The following is a 21,660-nucleotide window of genomic DNA, read 5'->3' on the forward strand; positions in this document are numbered from 1 at the left end:
TAAGCAAACTCCTTAGTCCTTTTTTAAATATCAGAGATATTTTATTTTTTTAAATGAAATGATTCTTATATAAAGATTATATTACTACTACCCTGAGACATTATTTCAAATCCTGTTCTTTAGTTTTTATTTAACCAATTATTATAATTATATTAGGTAATTTTACATTGCTTTTTCACTAATAATTTTTCATGTTGCTTTGGTTTATACATATGTAATAGCTGCCACTAACAGCTAAAAGAATTTGCTTAATAATTCACCAACTAAAAAAAATATTTTTTTTAAACCACATAATTTACCAGCTATTAGACATTTAGGTTTTCTTCCCTTATTAACCTGAAATGGGTAATTCTTAGCTTTTCCTTTTCTTGAATTATCTCCCAAGTATAATTTTCCAAGTAGTAGAATCAATGAAACATTTGTATTGTCCATAACAACAATATCAAATTATTTTCCTGAAGGTCTCTACTTAATGGCATTCCAGCTGAAAGTAGATATCTTTTACCTTGTGTCTTTAGTTACTTATGAGGTCAAATAGTTTTTCAAGTTTCTTTGTATCTTTTGCATCATAAACAATCTATCTTTTGCCCATAGAGTCACTAAATGAATTCTTTATGTAATATATACTAATCTACTATCCATCATGCTAGAAGAACACTTTCCCCACTCTGTTTTCTTTTCAATTTTATACTATATAACAGTTCAAATTTTATCACAATTTATATTTTCCTTCAAAGTACTAAAAATCCTTTCAAACGCTCTCAAATATTTTTTCTGAGAGACAATATGTCCTATAATGTAAATACTAATTATGCTAAGCAAAGCTACCTCTTCATTATCCCTTGACAAAAGAAAAGTAAACAAAATAAAAAAAGAATAGAAAAAAAATCTCATCTGCATCCTTTATCATTTGGCTATAATTCAGCTTAGAACAGAAAAAGAAACAGGTTCAACTGATGGAAGAATGAATGTAAAGACTTAAAATAGCTTTTTGAATGATAACTGCCATGTTCTAGTATGATTATTAAAGATTTGTTTTACGAAAAATCTTCAAATAGTACTGACAATTCACCCCATGCTGCCTTAGGAACAGCAATAAAAGAGAGCAAATGTTAGGTGCAATTATTACCCCTAGGTCCCTTACAACACCTTTACTATTTTGACATATTTGAAAATGAGCTGGGAACACCCAGGTTATCAATATTTCATTCTCCTCAAAGACTTTATTAATAACTATATAATTGCAGACAGTAAGAACACCTCATTGGATGGAGATCAAACATAGGTGGTTGGAGTTCTCCAAGTTCAATCGCTGTTATTCCCACTGCCCAGATATCACAGAGCTGGTTGTAGCCACCATTCTTTTCTACTGCTGCAACTTCTGGGGCCATCCTAGAGGGAATCAGTGAATATAACATCTTTAGTTTTTAAAAGTGATAGGAAATCTGCTATTTTTTGTTAGATTCACTGAACTAGAGGGAAAGAGGCTGACAGATGTTTACTAGGAAAGACTTAGTAAAGAAAGTATATATATAGGTATACTCTTTTAAAATTCAGTATTTAAAAATCTTGGGGTCTTCTCTGAAGAATCGTGCTCTGAGGAAAATTTGTGTTGGTCTTTAGCTTCTGTTTTGTGAATCTTGTCATATAATACAGGAAAAGAATACCTAAATCTCTATAATGGTCAGAAATGTTCCCAAAGGAGGTGAGAATGAATCAGCAGGGAGCTAAGGCAGGGTAAAGAGCCTCAACATTTTAGTCAGAGGAAACAAGTGCAAATGCAGGGAGATAGCACAGAACACCTGGAAAGGTGATAGGACAGTGCTATTCAATGATCTACAGCCCTACATGGAGCCATAAACTGCTTGTTAGGAGTTTATGTTAAGCACAGAAATTGAGAGTATTAACTTTTGTCCAAATAACATGATCATTTTTTAGTAATACATTTCTTATTTTTAAAAAATTTCTTCAGTCTATCATGAGCAGGGAATTTTAGAAAATTGGTTGTTCACCACAGCTAGTTTGAGAGGGTCTCAAAAGTATTTGTAAAACAAACCTCAGAGGGAGGAGCTAGATAATGAATGGCCTAACTGATTATATAAGGAAGCTTAGACTTTATTGTGAAAACAGGGTAATTCTGGGGGGTAAACTTGATCTAAAATTCATGGCAATGTGAAGGACACGAGGGGAGATAAAAACAGAGTCAGATGAATGAGTTCGAAGCCTACTTAAAAAATACAAGGGAGGGGCGCCTGGGTGGCTCATTGGGTTGAGCCACTGCCTTAGGCTCAGGTCATGATCCCAGTGTCCTGGGATCAAGTCCCGCATCAGGCTCTCTGCTCAGGGGGAGTCTGCTTTCCTCTCTCTCTGCCTGCTTCTCCGTCTACTTGTGGTTTCTCTCTGTCAAATAAATAAAATCTTTAAAAAAAAAAATACAAGGGAAAAAAGATAAAGGGCTTTCCAAATGCAGGGGCAGAGGGGACTGAATGAAATGGTTGACAGAAGAGATTGATCTGAGTATGAAATGCTTGTGGGTATTGGAGTAGAGCTATTATCAAATAACTGTGAATGTATCTAAGATAGAACTTAGTAGCTGAGTTGTAGTTATTGTTTGGGATTCAGTGATATATAATGATGGCATTTGAAGTTATAAAGTATAAATATTAAGCAGGAGAAATACTCTTTTTTTACTCTTTACTATTTTAAAACTAATTTATGTTAAATATCCACAAGGTAGAAGTTGCTTGTATTTTTTATTTATTTTTAAAAGAGTTTATTTATTTATTTGAGAGAGAGAGCATGAGTAGGGAGAGGAGCAGAGGGAGAGGGAGAAGCAGACTTTCTGCCAAGCAGGGGGCCCAATGTAGGGCATGATCCCAGGACCCTGAGATCATGACCTTAGTTGAAGGCAGACACTTAACTGACTGAGCCACCCAGGTGCCCCTGGAAGTTCCCTCTACATGTATTTAGATTACAAAAAGTTACATAGAACAATGTCTCTCAACTTAAAGGGGTTTAGGGATATAAAATACATACACTAAAAATGTTAATATGTAGATGTACCTGCTGTATGAAGTACTATGTACATAAGAATGGATATAGAAGTAAAGAGAAGAAAATAATGACTACTGTGGAACAAAATGACGAAATGCAAGTATCACAGAAGTTGAGCTGGAACCCTAAGAAAGCATATGGGTTTCAGCTCTTCTGCCCAGCAGAATCAGTAGTGGTAGGTTAAGTGTAGCACCAAGTCGACCAGGAGTGTTGCACTTCCTGGCGCAGTGGGAAGCCAAGCTATGACTGCTCGGTCTACCATGTGTGAAGAAAGGCACAGTATGCACCACTTTTAAGACAGGGCAGGACTTAAAGATAAACAGAGCAGATGGATATACTAGGGAGGTAATAATACTTAATATAATCAGGGTACAAAAAACAAATTTTGACTAGAGAAGAATGTTCACAGGGAAGGACAATCACAGAAAGAGTCTGAGGAAGGAAATAGGCATAATCTAACTTCACTATGTTTTCTTTCAATTTTCACTTAAGTGATATTTAGTGGGCCTTTATTTTTCCTGTTGTTATAATTGGTATGTGTTGACAAAGAGAATTTAGACTATATGGAAGAAAACAAGTCACACATTATCCTACTCAAAGACAGCCACCCTTTCACTTATTTACATCCATAAGTTTTACTCACACATGTATCTTCTATAACATGGCACTATGCGACTTTTAATCTTACATGTTATTTTTTTTTTAAAGATTTTATGTATTTATTTGACAGACAGAGATTACAAGTAGGCAGAGAGGCAGGCAGAGAGAGAGAGGGGGAAGCAGGCTCCCTGCTGAGCAGAGAGCCCGATGTGGGGCTCGATCCCAGAACCCTGAGATCATGACCTGAGCCGAAGGCAGAGGCTTAACCCACTGAGCCACCCAGGTGCCCCTCTTACATGTTATTTTTAATCTTGCTTTTTTGAATAATAATATATCATGAGCTTATCCACTGACCATTCACCTTTTACAATAGGATTTTTAATACCAGCAATTTACTCCATAGATCTGAATAAACGTACATAATTTCCTTAACTAATTCTTCTTACACATGCATACTTTCCCTCAGTTTTTCATTATTAAAGTACAGTGATAAAGTTCTTCATATAATAATCTGTGTCTCTCTGATAAATTACTATAAGCAGGATTCAGACTAAAAAACATTAACACTGTTAAAGGTTTCTGAAAAAACATTATTGCCAAATTATCCTTCAAAATTGTTCTAACAATTTCCACTTTCACTGTCAAATATTTAGTGACAGTGATAGGCATTACCTGTGATTCCAAATATTTTCCAATTCAGTGGAAAAGAATGGTGTTGTTTGATTAATTCACATTTTGGTCATCATTAGGGGAAACAATTTTCGTACTTCATGACATATGTATTATTTTAATAACTCTGCTCCTAATGAAATATTCTACTGATTTATTAAGAACTTACATATTAAAGATATTAGAACCTATTTTGTCATTAAAAATTTTTTTTTTGATTTATTTATTTGTGAGAAAGAGCACAAGCAGGGGGATGGGAGGGGTCAGAGGGAGAGAGAGAAGCAGACTTCCTACTGAGCAGGGAGTGAGACGTGGGGCTTGATCCCCGGACCCTGGGATCATGACCTGAGCCAAAGGCAGAGGCTTAACCAATTGAGCCAGCCAGATGCCCCTATTTTGTCATATTTTAGTGGATATTTCCTGATTTGTTACTTGCCGTTCACTTTTGTTCAACCTAGTGTTCAACTTTAAATTTTCATGTAGTTAAATCTATCAATTTTTCCCTTTAATGTTTTATGCTTTTATGCCCAGAAAGCTTTACTCTTTTTTTTTTTTTTAAGATTTTATTTATTTTATTTTAGAGCAAGAGAGTGAGGGAGCAGGAAAAGGGACAGAGGGAGAGGGAGAGAATCTGAAGCAAATTCTATGCTAAGCACAGAGCCCTATGAAGGGCTCACTCTCACAACCCAGAGATCATGACCTGAGCTGAAACCAGGAGTTGGATGCTTAACTGATTAAGCCACACAGGCACCCTGTGTGGGTGTAAGCCTACCCTGGCTTACTCAACTTTTAAAGGAGATAGTCACTGATAGTTCATTTGGTTTCACTTTTATATTTAACTATTTCCATATACAATTTATTTTGGCATTAGGTAAGAGGTATGGAGCGACTTTAAATTTCTTTCCAAATAGTAAGTTACCCAAACACTGCATATTTAAAAATCCAACCTTTCATACAAATTTTAACTGTCACCATTTTATAATGTTCACTAAATTATTTTATATATTAAGGCTTATTACTAGCTTTTGCATTATATTTCAGTTATCTATCTTCATTGATGAAAGCAGTGTTTTAGAAAGATCATTTTGTCAGTACTTAGTAAGATGCATGAATTTTAAACAATCAGAAAGTGAAGTCCTGGATTAAAAGAGAATCAATACCAAAAGCAGGCTAATAAAATGACAAGAGATTATAAATAAGAGTCTTTTTTTTTTTTAAATCTCATAGTTATGAGTCCTCTTAATATAAAACTCCAGGGACAAAAGGAATTATTAGCACTTTAACACAGGGAAAGCTGGACAATAAAAACGGGTATCAAAGTTCCCTAACCCAATCACAAGAATGACAATATGAAGGAGCATGCAAATTTCCAGACTTTAAACTATCAACTGTATCACTAAGTATCTATGCTGATCACCAACTCTGAAGAAATGAAAACCCACAAAATCTAATCATAAAATATCTTACCAGTAGGGAGTGCCAATGAAAGATTTTCTCTTTGCAATGGTGGCTGTTATTTTTGCAGCCACGCCAAAGTCAGCTAGGAAAAAGATTGAATAAAAATTTTAGTTCTTTCAATAAAGTTACCCACATTTCTAAATTTCACCCTAAGGCATGGCATTACTGTAAGAAAATGGCATTAATTTTACCCTTAGGCATGGCAGTAGTAATGCTAAGGAAATTTATGTAAATTGAGTACCTAAATATTTTCTTGCTTGGTTTATAACATTCATTAAAGGAAAATCATTTTTTGGCACTTTACCAGAATGAAACATACTTTATAAAGAACCAAATTAATAAAAAATTAATTATAAACACACTGAAGTTAATTAGGGAAAAAAAGATAAATAAACCACCCACCTAGATGCCTTTTACTCTAATAGAACTAGGGTAGTATTTTGGTGCTATTAAAGAAAGTCTTTTTTTTCTCTATAATTTTTAAATCGTTGTTACACATGACTGTAAAAAACTAAATATATTTATAGTTCATTTTTATCATTTAACACCTCAGGGAATCAACTATTATTCTCCTTAACTATTAATGTTGATGACTGAATAATGTTCCATAAGTGGATTTATTATAGTTTAACAGTTTTTCTTTTCTTTTTTTTTTTTTTTTTAAGATTTTTATAATTTACTTATGAGAGAGAGACACAAAGAGAGACAGAGGGAGAGAGAGCCAGCAAGCACACAGAGGAACAGAGGGAGATGGACAAGGAGGCTCCACGTTGAGTGCCAACCCCTTTGTGGGGCTACTTCCCAGGACCCTGAGATCATGACCTGAGCCGAAATCAAGAGTCAGATGCTTAACCAACTGAGCCACCCAGGTCCCCTAGTTTAAGTTTTTTCTATTGCTAGCCCTACGTTTGTACTTTTTTCTGTTATAATGTATAATTAATAATTCTATGAATATAGATTTTTTTTTCTTTAGGATTAACTTCCTTAAGAGTCTTAGCAGTATAATTACTGGCTCAAACATGAATATTACTGAGGTTCTTGATATGAATATTAAGCTTGTACAATGTTAATTCTCATTTAAAATTAATTTTATTCAATCTTTTTGGGAAAAAGTTTGAGGAACTTGAAATAACATACCTAATTTTACATCACCATGATCTGTCAATAAAATATTTGCACCCTAAAACAAAAATATAAATATAAATACTATTGAATTAGCATCATAAAACTCCTTCCAATACAATTATTAATTTAAGCATACTAAATGAACTTACTTTGATATCTCTATGCATTTTGCCCTTAGTATGCAAATAGGCAAGACCCTGAAGTTAAAAAAAAAAAAAAAAAGTATGCATTAGCAAAAAAGCAAACTTAACACCTACATTTATTAGTAAATCTTTTTACTTTTTACTAATAATCAATGTTTATTGTATTTCAAATTCATTTTCTGGTAAAAATCATAAATACTTTACTGTAATACCATCACCACAATCAAGATAATGAACATATCCATTACTCCCAAAAAGTCCCTCTTACATACAAATGCTGGTCTGTTTTCTATCACTACAGATTTAAATTTTCTATAGTTTTATGTAAACTGAATTATATAGTTTTTTTTTTGTCTCATCCCTTTCATTCACAATAATTAGTTTGAGATTCCTTGTTAATGTGTATATCTATAGTTCATTCTTCTTAGAGTAGTATTCCTTTGTACAGATATATCAGAATTTGTTTACACATCCACCTGTTAATAGACATTTGGATTGTTTACAGTTTTTGGCTTTTATAAATAAAGTTGCCATTAAGGTTCATATACAAGTATTGATATGATTTGCACCCCCCTCAGATAAATACCTAGCAGTGTAATGACTGAATTCTATGGTGGTAATAAATTTAAACTTTTAGGTAACTGCCAAACTGTTTTCCAAAGAAGCTGTTCCATTTTATATTGAAACCAGCAGGGTATGAGAATTTCAGTGATCCATATCCTCATCACCCTTCTTACAGTCAGTCTTTTGAATTTTAATCATTCTTTGGTGAAGTGTCTGGTTTTTGTTTTTTGTTTGTTTTTGAAGCTCCAAGTGACTTTATTAAGCAAGATTCACAGGTTGGGCAGCATCCCATCTATCAAGTAGAGGAGAGCTCCAAGGAGTTTTACAAAATTCCTAGGAAATAGGGTGGGACAAGAAGTTATTAACAAGAGAAAAATTGATTCAGGCAGGGTCACCTTCCCTTAGGGAGGATGGAGAGGGCCCGTGTGATAGATTCCTCACTGATGTTGGTCAGGAATTTCCCGATCAGCATTAGAGAAGTGTCTGTTCAAATCTTTTGTCCATTTATCTATTGGGCTCATGTTTTTATTATTACTGACTTTTGAGTTATTTATGTCCTCTCGATACAATTGTATTCTTGATCAGATATACACTTTACAAATATCTCTAATCTGCAGTTTCCCTTGTCATTCTCTTAACAGCGTCTCTAGAAGAATGGAAGTTTTCAATTTTAATAGTCTACTTTACCAAGATTTTCTTTTATGGATCATGTTTTCCGTGTTATACCTGAAAATGCTTTGCTGAATTCAAGACCACAAAAGTTTCTCGATTCCTTCTAGCAGTTCTAGTTTTACGTTTTAACATTTATATCTATGATTACTTTTAGGTTTTTACATATGATATGAAGTATAGAAGTTCATGTGTTGGCATATGGATGTCCAATTATTCCAATACCATTTATTGAGAAGTCTATACTTTCTTCACTGATTTGTCTTTTCAACTTTGTTAAAAATCAGCAGCCCATATATGTGCAGATTTAATTCTGGTCTTTCTATTCTGTTCCAGTAAGCTATTTTTCTACTCTTATGCCAATGCCACTATGTTTTGATTAATATAGTTGTATAAGTCTTAGAACTGCTGTTGGCTCTCAAATTTTATGTTCCTTTTTTAAAGTTGTTTGACTATTCCAGGTTCTTTGTACATCCACAGTGATTTCAGAATGAGCTTTTCAATTTCTACAAAAAAAAGTGCTTCCATGGATTTTGTTTGGGATTGCACTGAATCTATAGATCAACTTGGGGAGAACTGGCATCGTAACTACTGTTTAATCTCCTGATCCCTGAATATGGTATAGTTCCCCATTTACTTAGGTCTTTGTTAGTTTTTCTTATCAGTTTTGTAGTTTTTAGTATGCATGGATTTACATATCTTTTGTCATACACATTTCCTTAAGAATGCCATATTTTTTGTTATTATAAAAGTTCTAATTGTCTGCTGCTAGGGTATAGAAATCCAATTGATCTTGTACATGCATCTTGAATCCTGCAAACATTATAGCCTCACTTATTAGTTCTAGAAGCTACTTTGTAGATTCTATTCCATTTTTTATACATATTTCTATATCATTTATATATTTATATATTATTTATAATATATATTATATGTATTATTTATATATATTTCTATATCATTTTTTAAATGATTATATGGTCTGTGAATATTGTTTTACTTCTTACTTTCTCATCTGGATGCCTTTTATTTCATCTTTTTCTTATTGCCCTGGATGAAACCTCCAGTACAATGTTGAAAAGAAGTGATGAGAGTAGACATTCTTGCACTGTTTGATTGATCTTGGTGGAAAAACATACAGCATTTTATCATTAAGTATGACTTAGTGGTAGGTTTTCGTAAGTGTTCTTTATCAGGTTGAACAAGTTCCTTTCTACTCCTGGTATGCTCAGAATCTTTATGAGGCATAAATGCTGGACTTTGCTAAATGTTTTTTTTTTTATTTATGATGATCATACAGTTTTCTCATTTTGTTTGCTATTATGGTCAATTACTTGAAATAATTTTTGAGCATTACATCAAATTGCATTCTAGGATAAACCCTACTTATTGGTGATGTATTATCCTTTCATATATGTTGTTGTATTACCCCTGCTAACCTCTTATTTTCCTTTTAAAGTTTTGTATCTGTGTTATGTAGGATATCATTAGTCTGTAGTTTTGTTCTCTTGCAGTATTATTTGATTTTGGTTTTGGAGAAATCCTGGTTCATAAAATCATTTGGGAAGTAGTCATTCTTTACACTATATTTTCTAGATAAGTTTGCGTAGAATTGACATTATTTCTTTCTTAAATGTTTGGTAGAATTTATGTATCTACATGATCTGATTTGGGAGTTTTCTTTGTGGGAATATATATAAACATTCTGTCGTAATATCTTTACGTTCATTCCTAATATTATTTTTAATTTTCTCCTAGAAGATGATCAATTTTATTGATTATTGATCTTCTCAAAGAATCAGTATTTGGTTTTATTGATTTTTTCATATTTTTGCTATTTCATTGACTTCTATTCTTTATTATTTCCTTTCTCTGTTTACCTTGGATTTAATTTGATTTTTTAAAAAATTTTCTTAAGGTGGAATTTGAAGATACTAATTTCAGACCTTTTTTCCCTTTCTAATAGAAGTGCTCAGTGCTATAAACTTCCTTCTAAGTATTGCTTTAGGAATACCCCAAATCTTCATGTGTTATATTTCCATTTCATTTGGTTCAAAATACTTTTTAGTTTCTCTTCTGATTTCTTCTTTAGAGCCATGGGTTACTTAACAGTGCTTTATTTAGTTTCCACATATTGGGAGATATTCCAGAAATACTTCTGTTAATTTTTAATTTAATGCAATGTGATCAGAGAACATACTTTGTATTACTTCAATCCTCTAAAATGTATTAAGACATATTTTATAGCTCAAAATATGGTCTATCATGATAAATGCTCTAAGGGTACTTGAGAAGTATATGTATCACACTGTTAGACTGAAATGTCAGTTAGGTCAAGCTGGTTGGTTGTATTGATTTTCTGCCTACTTGCTCCACAAAATTATTGTGAGAGGAGTATATGTGATTATAATTGTATGTCTATCTTCCTAACAATTCTCTCAGTTTTTGCTCTTTTATTTTGAAGCTGTGTTATTGGGGTTTTCTTAAACATTTAGGGTTGTTACATCTTTGACGAAGTGGCCCTAAAGAAGTGTTAGTCTTTGCTCTGAAGTCTACTTTATCTGATATAATAATGGCCACTCCAAGTTCCTCTTTAATAGTTAGTATGATACATCTTTTTCTTTACTTTTGACTATTTGTGTTTTTATAAAAGTACAGGCAGCATCTAGTTGGGTCTTACATTTTTCCATTCTGACAATTTCTGCCCTTATTTATTTTTTTAAAAAAATTTTATGTAATAACAATTATTTGTAATAGGATGTACAGCATGATGATTTGATATGGACATATATAGTGAAGTGATTATTTGAGTCAAGCTAGTTAACATATCATCTCTTCATAGTTACGGTTTGGGTCTTTTTGTAACAAGAGCACCTGAAATTTACTCTCAACATATTTCCAGTATTCAGTACAGTATTATTAACTATTGTCATGCTGTACATTAGTCATCAGTCAATCTATCTGGCTGCGGCTTTATAGTCTGACCAACATCTCTGCATTTCTCATCCCTGACCCCCAAGTTCCTGGTAGCCATCATTCATTCCACTCTCTACATTTGTAAGTTCAACTGTTTTAATTCTACATATAAGTGACTTATGCAGTCTTTGTCTCTAGTGCCTGGCTTATTTCTGGCTTATTTCACTCAGTACAATGTCCTACATTCAAATATGTTGTCACAAATGACAAGATTTCCTTCTTTCTTATGATTGAATAATATTCCACTGTATATATACACTATGCCTTCTCCATTCATCTGTCAACAGACACCAAAGGTGGAAGTTTGTCAGCATAATAGAATTTCAAAATTGGAACTAATCTTGGTAGATTAGTAAGGGCATCTTACTAATTAGATGGGCATTAGGAGGGCATCCTTACCAATGATCATTTATATACTTGGGGAATAGAACCATAAAAAGATTGTTAGTCATATACTAGGGACAATGCAAATTCAAGTTTTCGTTTTCTTTTTTACTACCATTTAGTACTCTATCCATTACTTAAAGCAATGACTTCGGGAAATTAAAATTAAAAAAAGAATCTGTGAACAATTCTCTGCTATGATGTCTGATTAGTTTTGTATTTTATCTGAATTCAAAAAGTAGATTAGATATCTAAGTTACGGGACTATTACAGAAATATATATATGTATGACGAATTTACTTTTGTGTATTTAACACTCAGATTTGACATGTATGTCTTCTAAAGCATGAGGAAACCAACTCTTAGAAATTAGAGTTTTCTCTTAAGTCAATCTCCCAGTTTCCAAAATATGGAAAAAGAACATACAGAACATCAATTTCACTTGTAAACAAAGTACAAGACCTAGGAAATGTAGGGATAGAAGCATTAATTAACAATTATCAGTTGTAAATTACCAAAATAAAAAATGTAATCACTACTACTTAATTCTGAATTTAAATGCTTTAAAGGATATGAACAAAATTATTATTTGCTAGTTTTCTGAGGCACTAAAAAATAACTACATTGGGAGAAATGCTGCATACTCTACACTTTATTAAAGGGTTACAATCTGGTTAAACACACTAAAAGCTCTCACAGGTTCTGAAAGAAGTAAAGAAACTTCTGGTTTAATACAATGTTGACCAAAACTATAAAATGGGGTTCTGCTATCAATAATACTTATTAAGGATTAATAATAGAACTAGAAGTTCCAGATAACATTCTGGGTTATGGTTTGCTAATTTATTCTCATTTTGGGAGAAACAGTAAAAAAGACTTCATGTTTTATGCAAAAGGATTCCTTCTACTGTCATAAAACTTAAAGGGAAAGACAACTTGTTACGATTAAGAAGTTTGGTGATTCATTCACAAAAACCAATTCACACCTGTGGCTTTCCTTAGCTCTGCAGCAACTAAGGACCAAGCTTGACAAAATGGAACCCCAGACATCACCACTGTTTAAACCAGCATCAGTTTAAATGAATTCTTATGACTCATTCAGGAATAAAGAACCAGGCTTACAAAATTACAATATGAAAGGTTAACAAAAAATCATTTGGCTTACTCTTTTTCTTTAGGGCAGATCATCATTTTATAGTTTTCAATCGTGAAACTAGAACTGCCTTTCTATCCACATAAGCAAATGCATTACCTGTAAAGTTTCTCTGCATACATAGGCTATTTGCAATTCCGATAATGGCCCAGTAACTAGGAAAAAAGAGAGAACACATTGTAATACATTTCAATATAACAGATTAAAAACAGTCTACCTTAAAAATGACAAACTATTATAAAACTTCTGTACATATCATTGGGTGACTTCTCACACAAGCATATATTATTCTTGTAATTAGGAAACAAAAAGAAAGTAAAGTTGAGAACTTCAAAATTTACTTTAAAAATGGAAGATTTACTCTATAACAACTTCGGTCACTGAAAATATAGGGATTCACTATGTGCAAAGCGTAATACTAGGCATCACAGGACTTTCTATAGAAAACAGTAGACATGATCTTAATTCTGAACAATTTTTCTAAAATAAAGCCAAGAAATGAGATAAACATACATAATTAATTACAGTTATATGAAGAAGTAGAGAACCATAAAGAGATCAATTGTTGAAATGTATTGAAAGGCAATATATACTTTATTAAAAGTCAAGATATTATTTCTTTAGAATAATTCTTTGCTATATTTTTCAAAAGAGGAAGGCTTGATCTAGAACCTTACCTAAGTATCCAGGTAACAACTTTTTCTTCTTCTTCTTCTTCTTTTTTTTTTTTTTTAAAGATTTTATTTATTTTTATTTTAGGGAGAGAGAGAGAAAGAGTGTGTGAGCAGGGGAAGGGTAGAAAGAGACAGAATCTCCAGCAGACTCCTTGCTGAGGACAGTGCCCAAGGCGAGGCATAATCTCAAGACCCTGAGAGATCAAGACCCTGAGAGATCATGACCAAGAGGTGGTCAACACACCTCAACCCAATGAGCTACCCAGGTGCCCTATCTTTTTTTAATTTTTTTAAGATTTATTTATTTTAGAGAGACAGAGAGAGAGAGAGAGAGAGCATGAACAGGAGGGCCAAAGGGAGAGAAAATCTCAAGCATACTCTGCACTGAGTGCAGAGCCCAATGTGGGTCTCAATCTCACAACCCTGAGATCATGACCTGAGTTGAAACCAAGAGTCAGAGGCTTAACCAACTGCACCACCCAGGTGCCCCTTCTTTTTAAAATTTACTTGAAAGAGAGATCGAGCTCATGTGTTCTTGGGAGGAGGGGCAGAGGGACAGGGAGGGAGACTCTGAAGCAGACTCCTGGAGCCCCATGGGGCGGAGAGTTGGGGGAGGCAACCTTGATCCCATGACCATGAGATCATGACCTGAGCAGAAATCAAGAGTCAGATGATTAACTGACTGAGTCACCAAGGCACCCCAAGGTCATTTCTGACAACCAGGTCTCTATTATGAAATATAAAATCCTTTTGTTAAGTACCAGACACAAAAAATATGCCTTTCAGGGATGACTGGGTGGCTCAGTTGGTTAAGCATGGGACTCTTGGTTTTGGTTTAGGTCATGAACTTAGGGTCTGAGATTAAGCCCTGTGTTGGGCTCCATGGAGCTCTCTCCCTCTGCCCCCTCCTCATTCTCTCTCTCTCTCTCTCTCTCTTAAAAAAAAGTTTTGCAATACCATGAGAATATTTGAAATCTGGGGTGGTTTTTGGTGACAGTGAAACCGAATTAGGTACTTATACATAACCTTCCCTTAAAAGAAATATTTTACTGCATATTTTAATCACTGGATGTCTACATCTACACAGGAACATAAAATTTTGATATTTAGCAACTTGATGGAATAATAAAATAAGGGAAGCCATCTTATTAACAGTTTATAGTAAGTATAGATATTCTTGTTTACTATGCTATCTTGTATACAATATACAGGGATGGATACTTCTTGTATTCAATTTGATTGAACAAATATCAGGTTAAAAAATGGAAAGGAGAAATTTAATAAATAAGATTCATATCTTAAAACAATTGTTTTAATTAATTTAAAAAATTTATGTAAAAATGCAAGCTATAGTTTTATTTATCCATATTCTTGAGTTCTATCTGTAAAAGTGTGAATAAAAATTATAATGGTATGAAAACTTTTCATATAAATAATCATAATTCTTCACAAAATCACAGAAAGGAATTTTAAATTGAATGGCATAGAGTTTTCGCCAATAACTCTTTAAAATCAACAATAGGATAAAAGAGAAGACTAATTCTAGTATGATAGGATACATAAGAAAATGACTAGTATTTAAGAAAATAAAACTTTTTTTTTTTAAAGATTTTATTTATTTATTTGACAGACAGAGATCACAAGTAGGCAGAGAGATAGGAGGAAGCAGGCTCCCTGTGGAGCAGAAAGCCCAATGTGGTACTCGATCCCGGGACCCTGAGATTACGACCTGAGCTGAAAGCAGAGGCTTAACCCACTGAGCCACCCAGGTGCCCAAGAAAATAAAACCCTTTAAAAAAAAAACTTTTTTTTTTTTAAAAAAATGGGATTTACTCTTGCTTTTTAAAGATTTTATTTATTTATTTGAGAGAGAGAGTGTGTGTGCAAGCACAAGCAGTAAGCAGGGGAAAGGAGTAGAAAGAGAGGGAGAAGCAGACTCTCTCCTGAGTAGGGAGCCCAGCTCAGGCCTCGATCCCAGGATTCAGGGATCATGACTTGAGCTGAAGGCAGACACTTAACCGACTGAGCCACCCAGGTGCCGCTCAGTCTCATTTTAAAAACTCTTTGTAATATTTTATATATTTTTAATATTTATGCGGTGTAATATTATTTAAATTAAAAAAGGCAGTGTCCAGAGTTTAGATATCAGTCACAACTATTTTTCTGTCATGGTTATGTGACAAAATTAGATTATTATTATACTTATTAATTTATGATTAAATAATACATCAGTACATTTTTATTATAATTCAAAATTTTACTTATGAGTCTCACCTTACCCTCCCCTAGAAGTAATGACTTATCAATTTGGTACATATCCTTTCATTTTGCTGTGCATTGAATCATATGTAATGTGAATATAAAAAATTATATTTTTAGGATGCCTGGGTGGCTCAGCTGGTTAAGTGGCTGCCTTCGGCTCAGATCATGATCCCAGAGTCCTGGGATTGAGCCCCACATCGGGCTTCCTGCTCAGCAGAGAGCCTGCTTCTCCTTCTCTCTCTGCCTGCTGCTCGGCCTATTTCTGCTCTCTCTCTCTCTCTCTCTGTGTCAAATAAATAAGTAAAATCTAAAAAAAAAAAAAAAGTTAACATAAAAAAATTATATTTTTAAAAGTCTAAGTGTGACTGATTATGCTATACATATTTTTTCTTGATCCACTTTTTCCATTTAAAAAGAGGCCTTGGGGGGTGCCTGGGTGGCTCAGTGGGTTAAAGCCTCTGCTTTCGGCTCAGGTCACGATCCCAGGGTCCTGGGATCAAGCCCCACATCCCTGCTGAGCAGAGAGCCCGCTTCCTCCTCTCTCTCTGCCTACCTCTCTGTCTACTTGTGATCTCTGTCAAATAAATAAATAAAATCTTAAAAAAAAAAAAAAAAAAGAAGCCTTGGAGAGATATATTCAGGTCAGTATAAATGGAGCTACTTCATCTTTTTAAACACTGCATAGTATTCCATATTACAGGTGCAACATAGTTTATTTAACAATTGCTCTATCGGTTATTTTAAAGATTTTTGTTTATTTATTTGACAGAGAGACACAGCAAGAGAGGGAACACAAGCAGGGGAAGCGGGAGAGAAAGAAGCAGGCTTCCCACCAAGTAGGGAGCCTGACGTGGAGCTTGATCCCAGGACAATGGGATCATGACCTGAGCCAAAGTCAGACGCTTAATGACTGAGCCACCCAGCTGCCCCTCTATCGGTTATTTTAAAAATCTGATCTTGCAAGCTACAAATATTATTTGAACTTGATTAGCACTTATTTTTACATTTACTATGGTTGTATTTATAAACTTGATGATTGAAATTTGATAAGGCTATCAATATAAAGATTTCCGCACAGAAATGTTTGAAAGTATTTCACATAATTCTTAATAAATGATGCAAAGCAAAGCTGGAATGGGAGTTTTACTATTCCATATTCAGTTAAATAAAGAAAAGAAAAACTTTTATTATAAGGATCTCTATTTAGTCTCATAAACTCTAGAAAACCAGGAAATTGTCAACAACAAAACAAATTGGAAGCTAAATTGTACAGCCAAAATGAAGATTATTTCTAAATAGTAAAATCTAATTCAACACAGAAAATGACCTAACCACCTAACAGAATGCTCAATAAAAAATACTTCAAATGTTTAAAAATTATATATTTTTAACACAAAAATATAGCAACAATTATACTGCTTTCTTAGGTAGGTTAGAAACTGTATCTAAAAAGTAAAATTTGTTGGATTGTACAAGAACTCTTAGATTTCTCAGTTCAGGTTTCAGCAAATTTAATTGGATTACCAATAAAAATAAAGTTTAGATTTCTTTTACACAATAATACTATAGGAGCAGAATGGAAGAATATAAAACAGTTTATCTACCTATCAATATCTGTGGTTAACCACAAATAATAAAAACAACAATATTAAAGTCAAAGTCAGTTTTAAAATATAAAGTCAAATTGACAGTACCATGGTAAATATCTTGAAGTGATCCACCACCACAGTATTCCATACAAATCCACAGTTTTTCTCGACTAATATGAAAGAGAAAGAAAATTATATTAGCTAGTTAATTCTTAATCACTGAATACTTTGAAGGCTTCCCCTCTTCAGTACACCAAGGTTTAGAACGGATTACAGGGTCTACAGGAAATTGCCCTGGCGGAGTCTTCCAGATACAGAAAAGCATAGTAACTTACCGTCTTAAATGGTTTGGAATAAAATCACTTTAATAAGCTAAAACACTTATTTGTAATCATTTGTAATATTTATTGCCAGATAAGATATAACTGCATAAATGAGGTATCACTAATACAGCTGGGGAGACAGTAAGAAAACCCGAGAAAACTTAATATAACTTTAAAAATTTTTATGTAACAGCAGTTACATGAAAAGAAGGGAGAGCGGTAGTAAAGACTTATAAAATACAAGGAGAACAGATTTTTTTTCTTTACCTGAGATAGCTCCCAAAGTAGGCAACAATGTTGCAGTGTTTACATTCTTTAACCATAAATATTTCTTGTTGAATCAAAGAAAAATCATCACCTGAAAAACAAAATGATAAAACTCAGACACCACGTTATATTTTAAGTCATGGGAAAATGGAAGGAAAACTTTACAATGTTAGAGATGAGGAATTAGATGCTCTTAATATCTCAGTGAGAATATAAACTGATACATTCTTTCTAAAACACAGAAGCCTTAAAAATAAAATCTTTTAACTCAAAATGTCATTTAATTTTTTTTTTCTTAGGAACGCCTGAGTCACTCAGTCATTAAGCCTCTGCCTTGGGCTCATGGGATCAAGCCCTGCGTTGGGCTCTCTCCTCTGCGGGGAGTCTGCTCTTCTTTCTTCCTCTCTCCCTGCTTGTGTTCCCTCTCTCACTGTCTCTCTGTCAAATAAATAAAATATTAAAAAAAAATTTTTTTTTCTGAAGGAGATTGCACAGAGATAAATGTTTTATACAATGTGACTTAATAATGAATGATTAAATAACGTATAGTCCCTCTGCCTCTCCCCACTTGCACTCTGTCTCAAATAAATAAAAACAATCTTAAAAAAAAAAAAAAAGATGGGGGCCACCTGGGTGGCTCAGTCAATAAAGCACCTGCCTTTGGCACAGATCATCTATCTCAGGGTCCTCAGAAGGAGCCCTACATCGGGCTCCCTGCTCAGAAGGGAGTCGGTTTCTCCTTCTCTCTCTGACTCTCCCCACCACTCGTGTTCTCTTTCCCAAATAAATAAATAAAATCTTTAAAATATACATAAATAACTTATAGTACAGTTATACATATAATAGTTAAAACATTTTATATGAAAATACGTTCATGACATATTGAGTAAAAAAGGGATGTTTTATATATAAGTACATATGTATACAGAAAAAATGTCTCAGAAAACATATAATGTTTATGTCTGGGTGGTAAAATTAAGAAGTAATTTTACTTCTTTTTGTTTGTATTTTCTACTTTGTTTATTACAAACCTGTCTGAAAGTTCTTTAGGAAAAGTTATATTGAAATGAAATACTTGTTAGTTATGGGAATTTCATGTTTATTATAGGAATACCACCTAAAAAGGTACTGTCACCATCAAACTTCATTTTGTATAGCAGTCTTTTTTTGGGGGGGGTATTCAGTTTTTATTTTAATTCCAGTTAGTTAACATACGTTTACTGTCTATATTAGTTTTAGGAATACAACAGTGAATCAACAGTTCTACTCATTACTCAGTGCTCATTGTAAGTGTCCTCAATCCCCCTTCACCTATTTCACCCATCCCCTCACGCTCCCCGCTCTGGTAGCCACCAGTTTATCCTCTGTAGTTTAAAGAGTATGGTTTTCTGTTTCTTCGTTCATTTGTTTTGTTTCTTAAATTCCACATATGAGTGAAATCATATGGTATCTTTCTCTGACTTATTTTGCTTAATATTATACTCTCTAGATACATTCATGTTGTTGTAAAAGGCAAGATTTCACTTGTAAAAAAATATTTCTTTTTTTTTTTTTTTTTTTTTAAAGATTTTATTTATTTATTTGACAGAGAGAAATCACAAGTAGATGGAGAGGCAGGCAGAGAGAGAGAGAGAGAGGGAAGCAGGCTCCCTGCTGAGCAGAGAGCCCGATGCGGGACTCGATCCCAGGACCCTGAGATCATGACCTGAGCCGAAAGCAGCGGCCTAACCCACTGAGCCACCCAGGCGCCCCTAAAAAAATATTTCTTAACTGTCTGCCAGCAGAAGGAGCTCAATGGAGATAATCCTAAAAGATGATGATCTATGTGTACCATTATCAGTTTATGCACAAGTAGGGAGTAGTTCCTGCAAGTTAGAGTAGAAGGCTTGCCCACCTAGGTATAGAGGCTTTCTTTGTCCAGTCCTGGATACCAGAATACCATTTCTCCTTATCTTACTCCTCTACCTGACCCTTTTCCATTATGGCATTAAAACTGATTTATCCACGCAGCCCCCGCGGTAGCAGCCGCTGAGCCCGCCGCTGCCGCCGCTAAGCAGAAGATGGCTGTGCCTCCCACGTATGCTGATCTTGGCAAATCTGCCAGGGATGTCTTCACCAAGGGTTATGGATTTGGCTTAATAAAACTTGACTTGAAAACAAAATCTGAGAATGGACTGGAATTTACAAGCTCAGGTTCAGCCAACACTGAGACCACCAAAGTGACGGGCAGTCTGGAAACCAAGTACAGGTGGACCGAATATGGTCTGACGTTTACAGAGAAATGGAACACTGACAACACGCTAGGCACAGAGATCACTGTGGAAGATCAGCTTGCACGTGGACTGAAGCTGACCTTTGATTCATCCTTCTCACCAAACACAGGGAAAAAAAATGCAAAAATCAAGACAGGGTATAAGCGGGAGCACATCAACCTGGGCTGCGATGTGGATTTCGACATTGCCGGTCCTTCAGTCCAGGGTGCCGTGGTGCTGGGCTATGAAGGCTGCCTGGCTGGCTACCAGATGAATTTTGAGACTGCGAAGTCTCGAGTGACCCAGAGCAACTTCGCGGTTGGCTACAAGACTGACGAGTTCCAGCTCCACACTAATGTAAATGATGGGACAGAGTTTGGTGGCTCCATTTATCAGAAGGTGAACAAGAAGTTAGAGACCGCTGTCAATCTGACCTGGACTGCAGGAAATAGTAACACTCGCTTTGGAATAGCAGCCAAATATCAGATTGACCCTGATGCCTGCTTCTCGGCTAAAGTGAACAACTCCAGCCTGATAGGTTTAGGATACACTCAGACCCTAAAGCCAGGTATCAAACTGACACTATCAGCTCTGCTGGATGGCAAGAATGTCAATGCTGGCGGCCACAAGCTTGGTCTAGGACTGGAATTTCAGGCATAAATGAATACTGTATAATCGTTTAATTTTAAACTATTTTGAGCATAGCTACCTTCAGAATTTAGTGTACCTTTTAATGTTGTATGTCTGGGATGCAAGTATTGCTAAATATCATGTTAGACCTCCAGGTTAAAGATGATTCAGCTTTAAGGTGTTACCCTTTCAGAGGTACAGAAGAAACCCAGTTCCAAGAAAAGTCCTTTGAGCTGTAGACTTGGAGGAGCTTGGGACCCCCTCTACAGAGTTCAGGTTTCTTTTTTATCTAGAAATGGCTGCAAATGGAAGCTGATAATTTGTAGGCACTTTGTTCATTGGTATTGAGTACATGAATGAAATTATGACTTCTTGAGAATTGAACTGGGTTTCCTGTCTGAAGGAAGGAGAGACTCATGGGTGGTAATGTACACACTCATCTGAAAGAGACTTTTTTAGACAGATTTTCCTGACCTGTTTCCACTCCAGTCCATCACCTCTTTTACACCAAAAGTAGTCTGCAGGGTGTGGTAGCTGTTTCTTTTGTGCCATTTTGGGGGTGGAAAAGTTGGATGTGATGAAGCCAATAATTCAGGACTTAATTCCCTCTCATGTTGTGGTTTTCTGCCCTTGCACCAGAGTATGAAATAGCTTCTAAGAGTCCCAGCTCTGAGCTGGGAAGAGTCTCTGTGACTGTAATCGCATTGTGACTACACTCGGAATCGAAATTGGACTTATTATATTCTCGCCACTCAGTTTATTTTTTAATAATTAACATCACTTAAAGTAAAACTTGAATAAAATATTGAAACCTCAAAAAAAAAAACTGATTTATCCAGTTAATCTCCAACAAGGGGGCTAGATTCTA

General features: G+C 34.5%; 2 protein-coding genes across 2 annotated transcripts in view; one reads left to right on the forward strand and one right to left on the reverse strand.

The window, feature by feature from the left end:
- The window catches only part of MAP4K5 (mitogen-activated protein kinase kinase kinase kinase 5), a 108,363-nt gene that overhangs the window by 47,801 nt on the left and 38,902 nt on the right, over positions 1 to 21,660 (reverse strand). The window contains exons 4-10 of the mRNA XM_059373163.1: positions 17,911 to 18,001; positions 17,426 to 17,490; positions 12,895 to 12,950; positions 7,056 to 7,103; positions 6,919 to 6,961; positions 5,791 to 5,863; positions 1,261 to 1,392 (exon numbers count right to left, since the gene is read on the reverse strand). Of these exons, the coding sequence (XP_059229146.1) occupies positions 1,261 to 1,392; positions 5,791 to 5,863; positions 6,919 to 6,961; positions 7,056 to 7,103; positions 12,895 to 12,950; positions 17,426 to 17,490; positions 17,911 to 18,001 (508 nt within the window). The remainder of the gene's footprint in view (positions 1 to 1,260; positions 1,393 to 5,790; positions 5,864 to 6,918; positions 6,962 to 7,055; positions 7,104 to 12,894; positions 12,951 to 17,425; positions 17,491 to 17,910; positions 18,002 to 21,660) is intronic.
- Positions 19,892 to 21,542, forward strand: LOC131998822 (voltage-dependent anion-selective channel protein 1-like). Its single transcript, XM_059371279.1, has one exon. It carries the CDS (start codon positions 19,971 to 19,973, stop codon positions 20,820 to 20,822), a length of 852 nt encoding a protein of 283 aa, XP_059227262.1. The 5' UTR covers positions 19,892 to 19,970; the 3' UTR covers positions 20,823 to 21,542.

This window comes from Mustela nigripes, chromosome 13 (genome assembly GCF_022355385.1).
Source record: "Mustela nigripes isolate SB6536 chromosome 13, MUSNIG.SB6536, whole genome shotgun sequence".
Classification (NCBI taxonomy): domain Eukaryota; kingdom Metazoa; phylum Chordata; class Mammalia; order Carnivora; family Mustelidae; genus Mustela; species Mustela nigripes.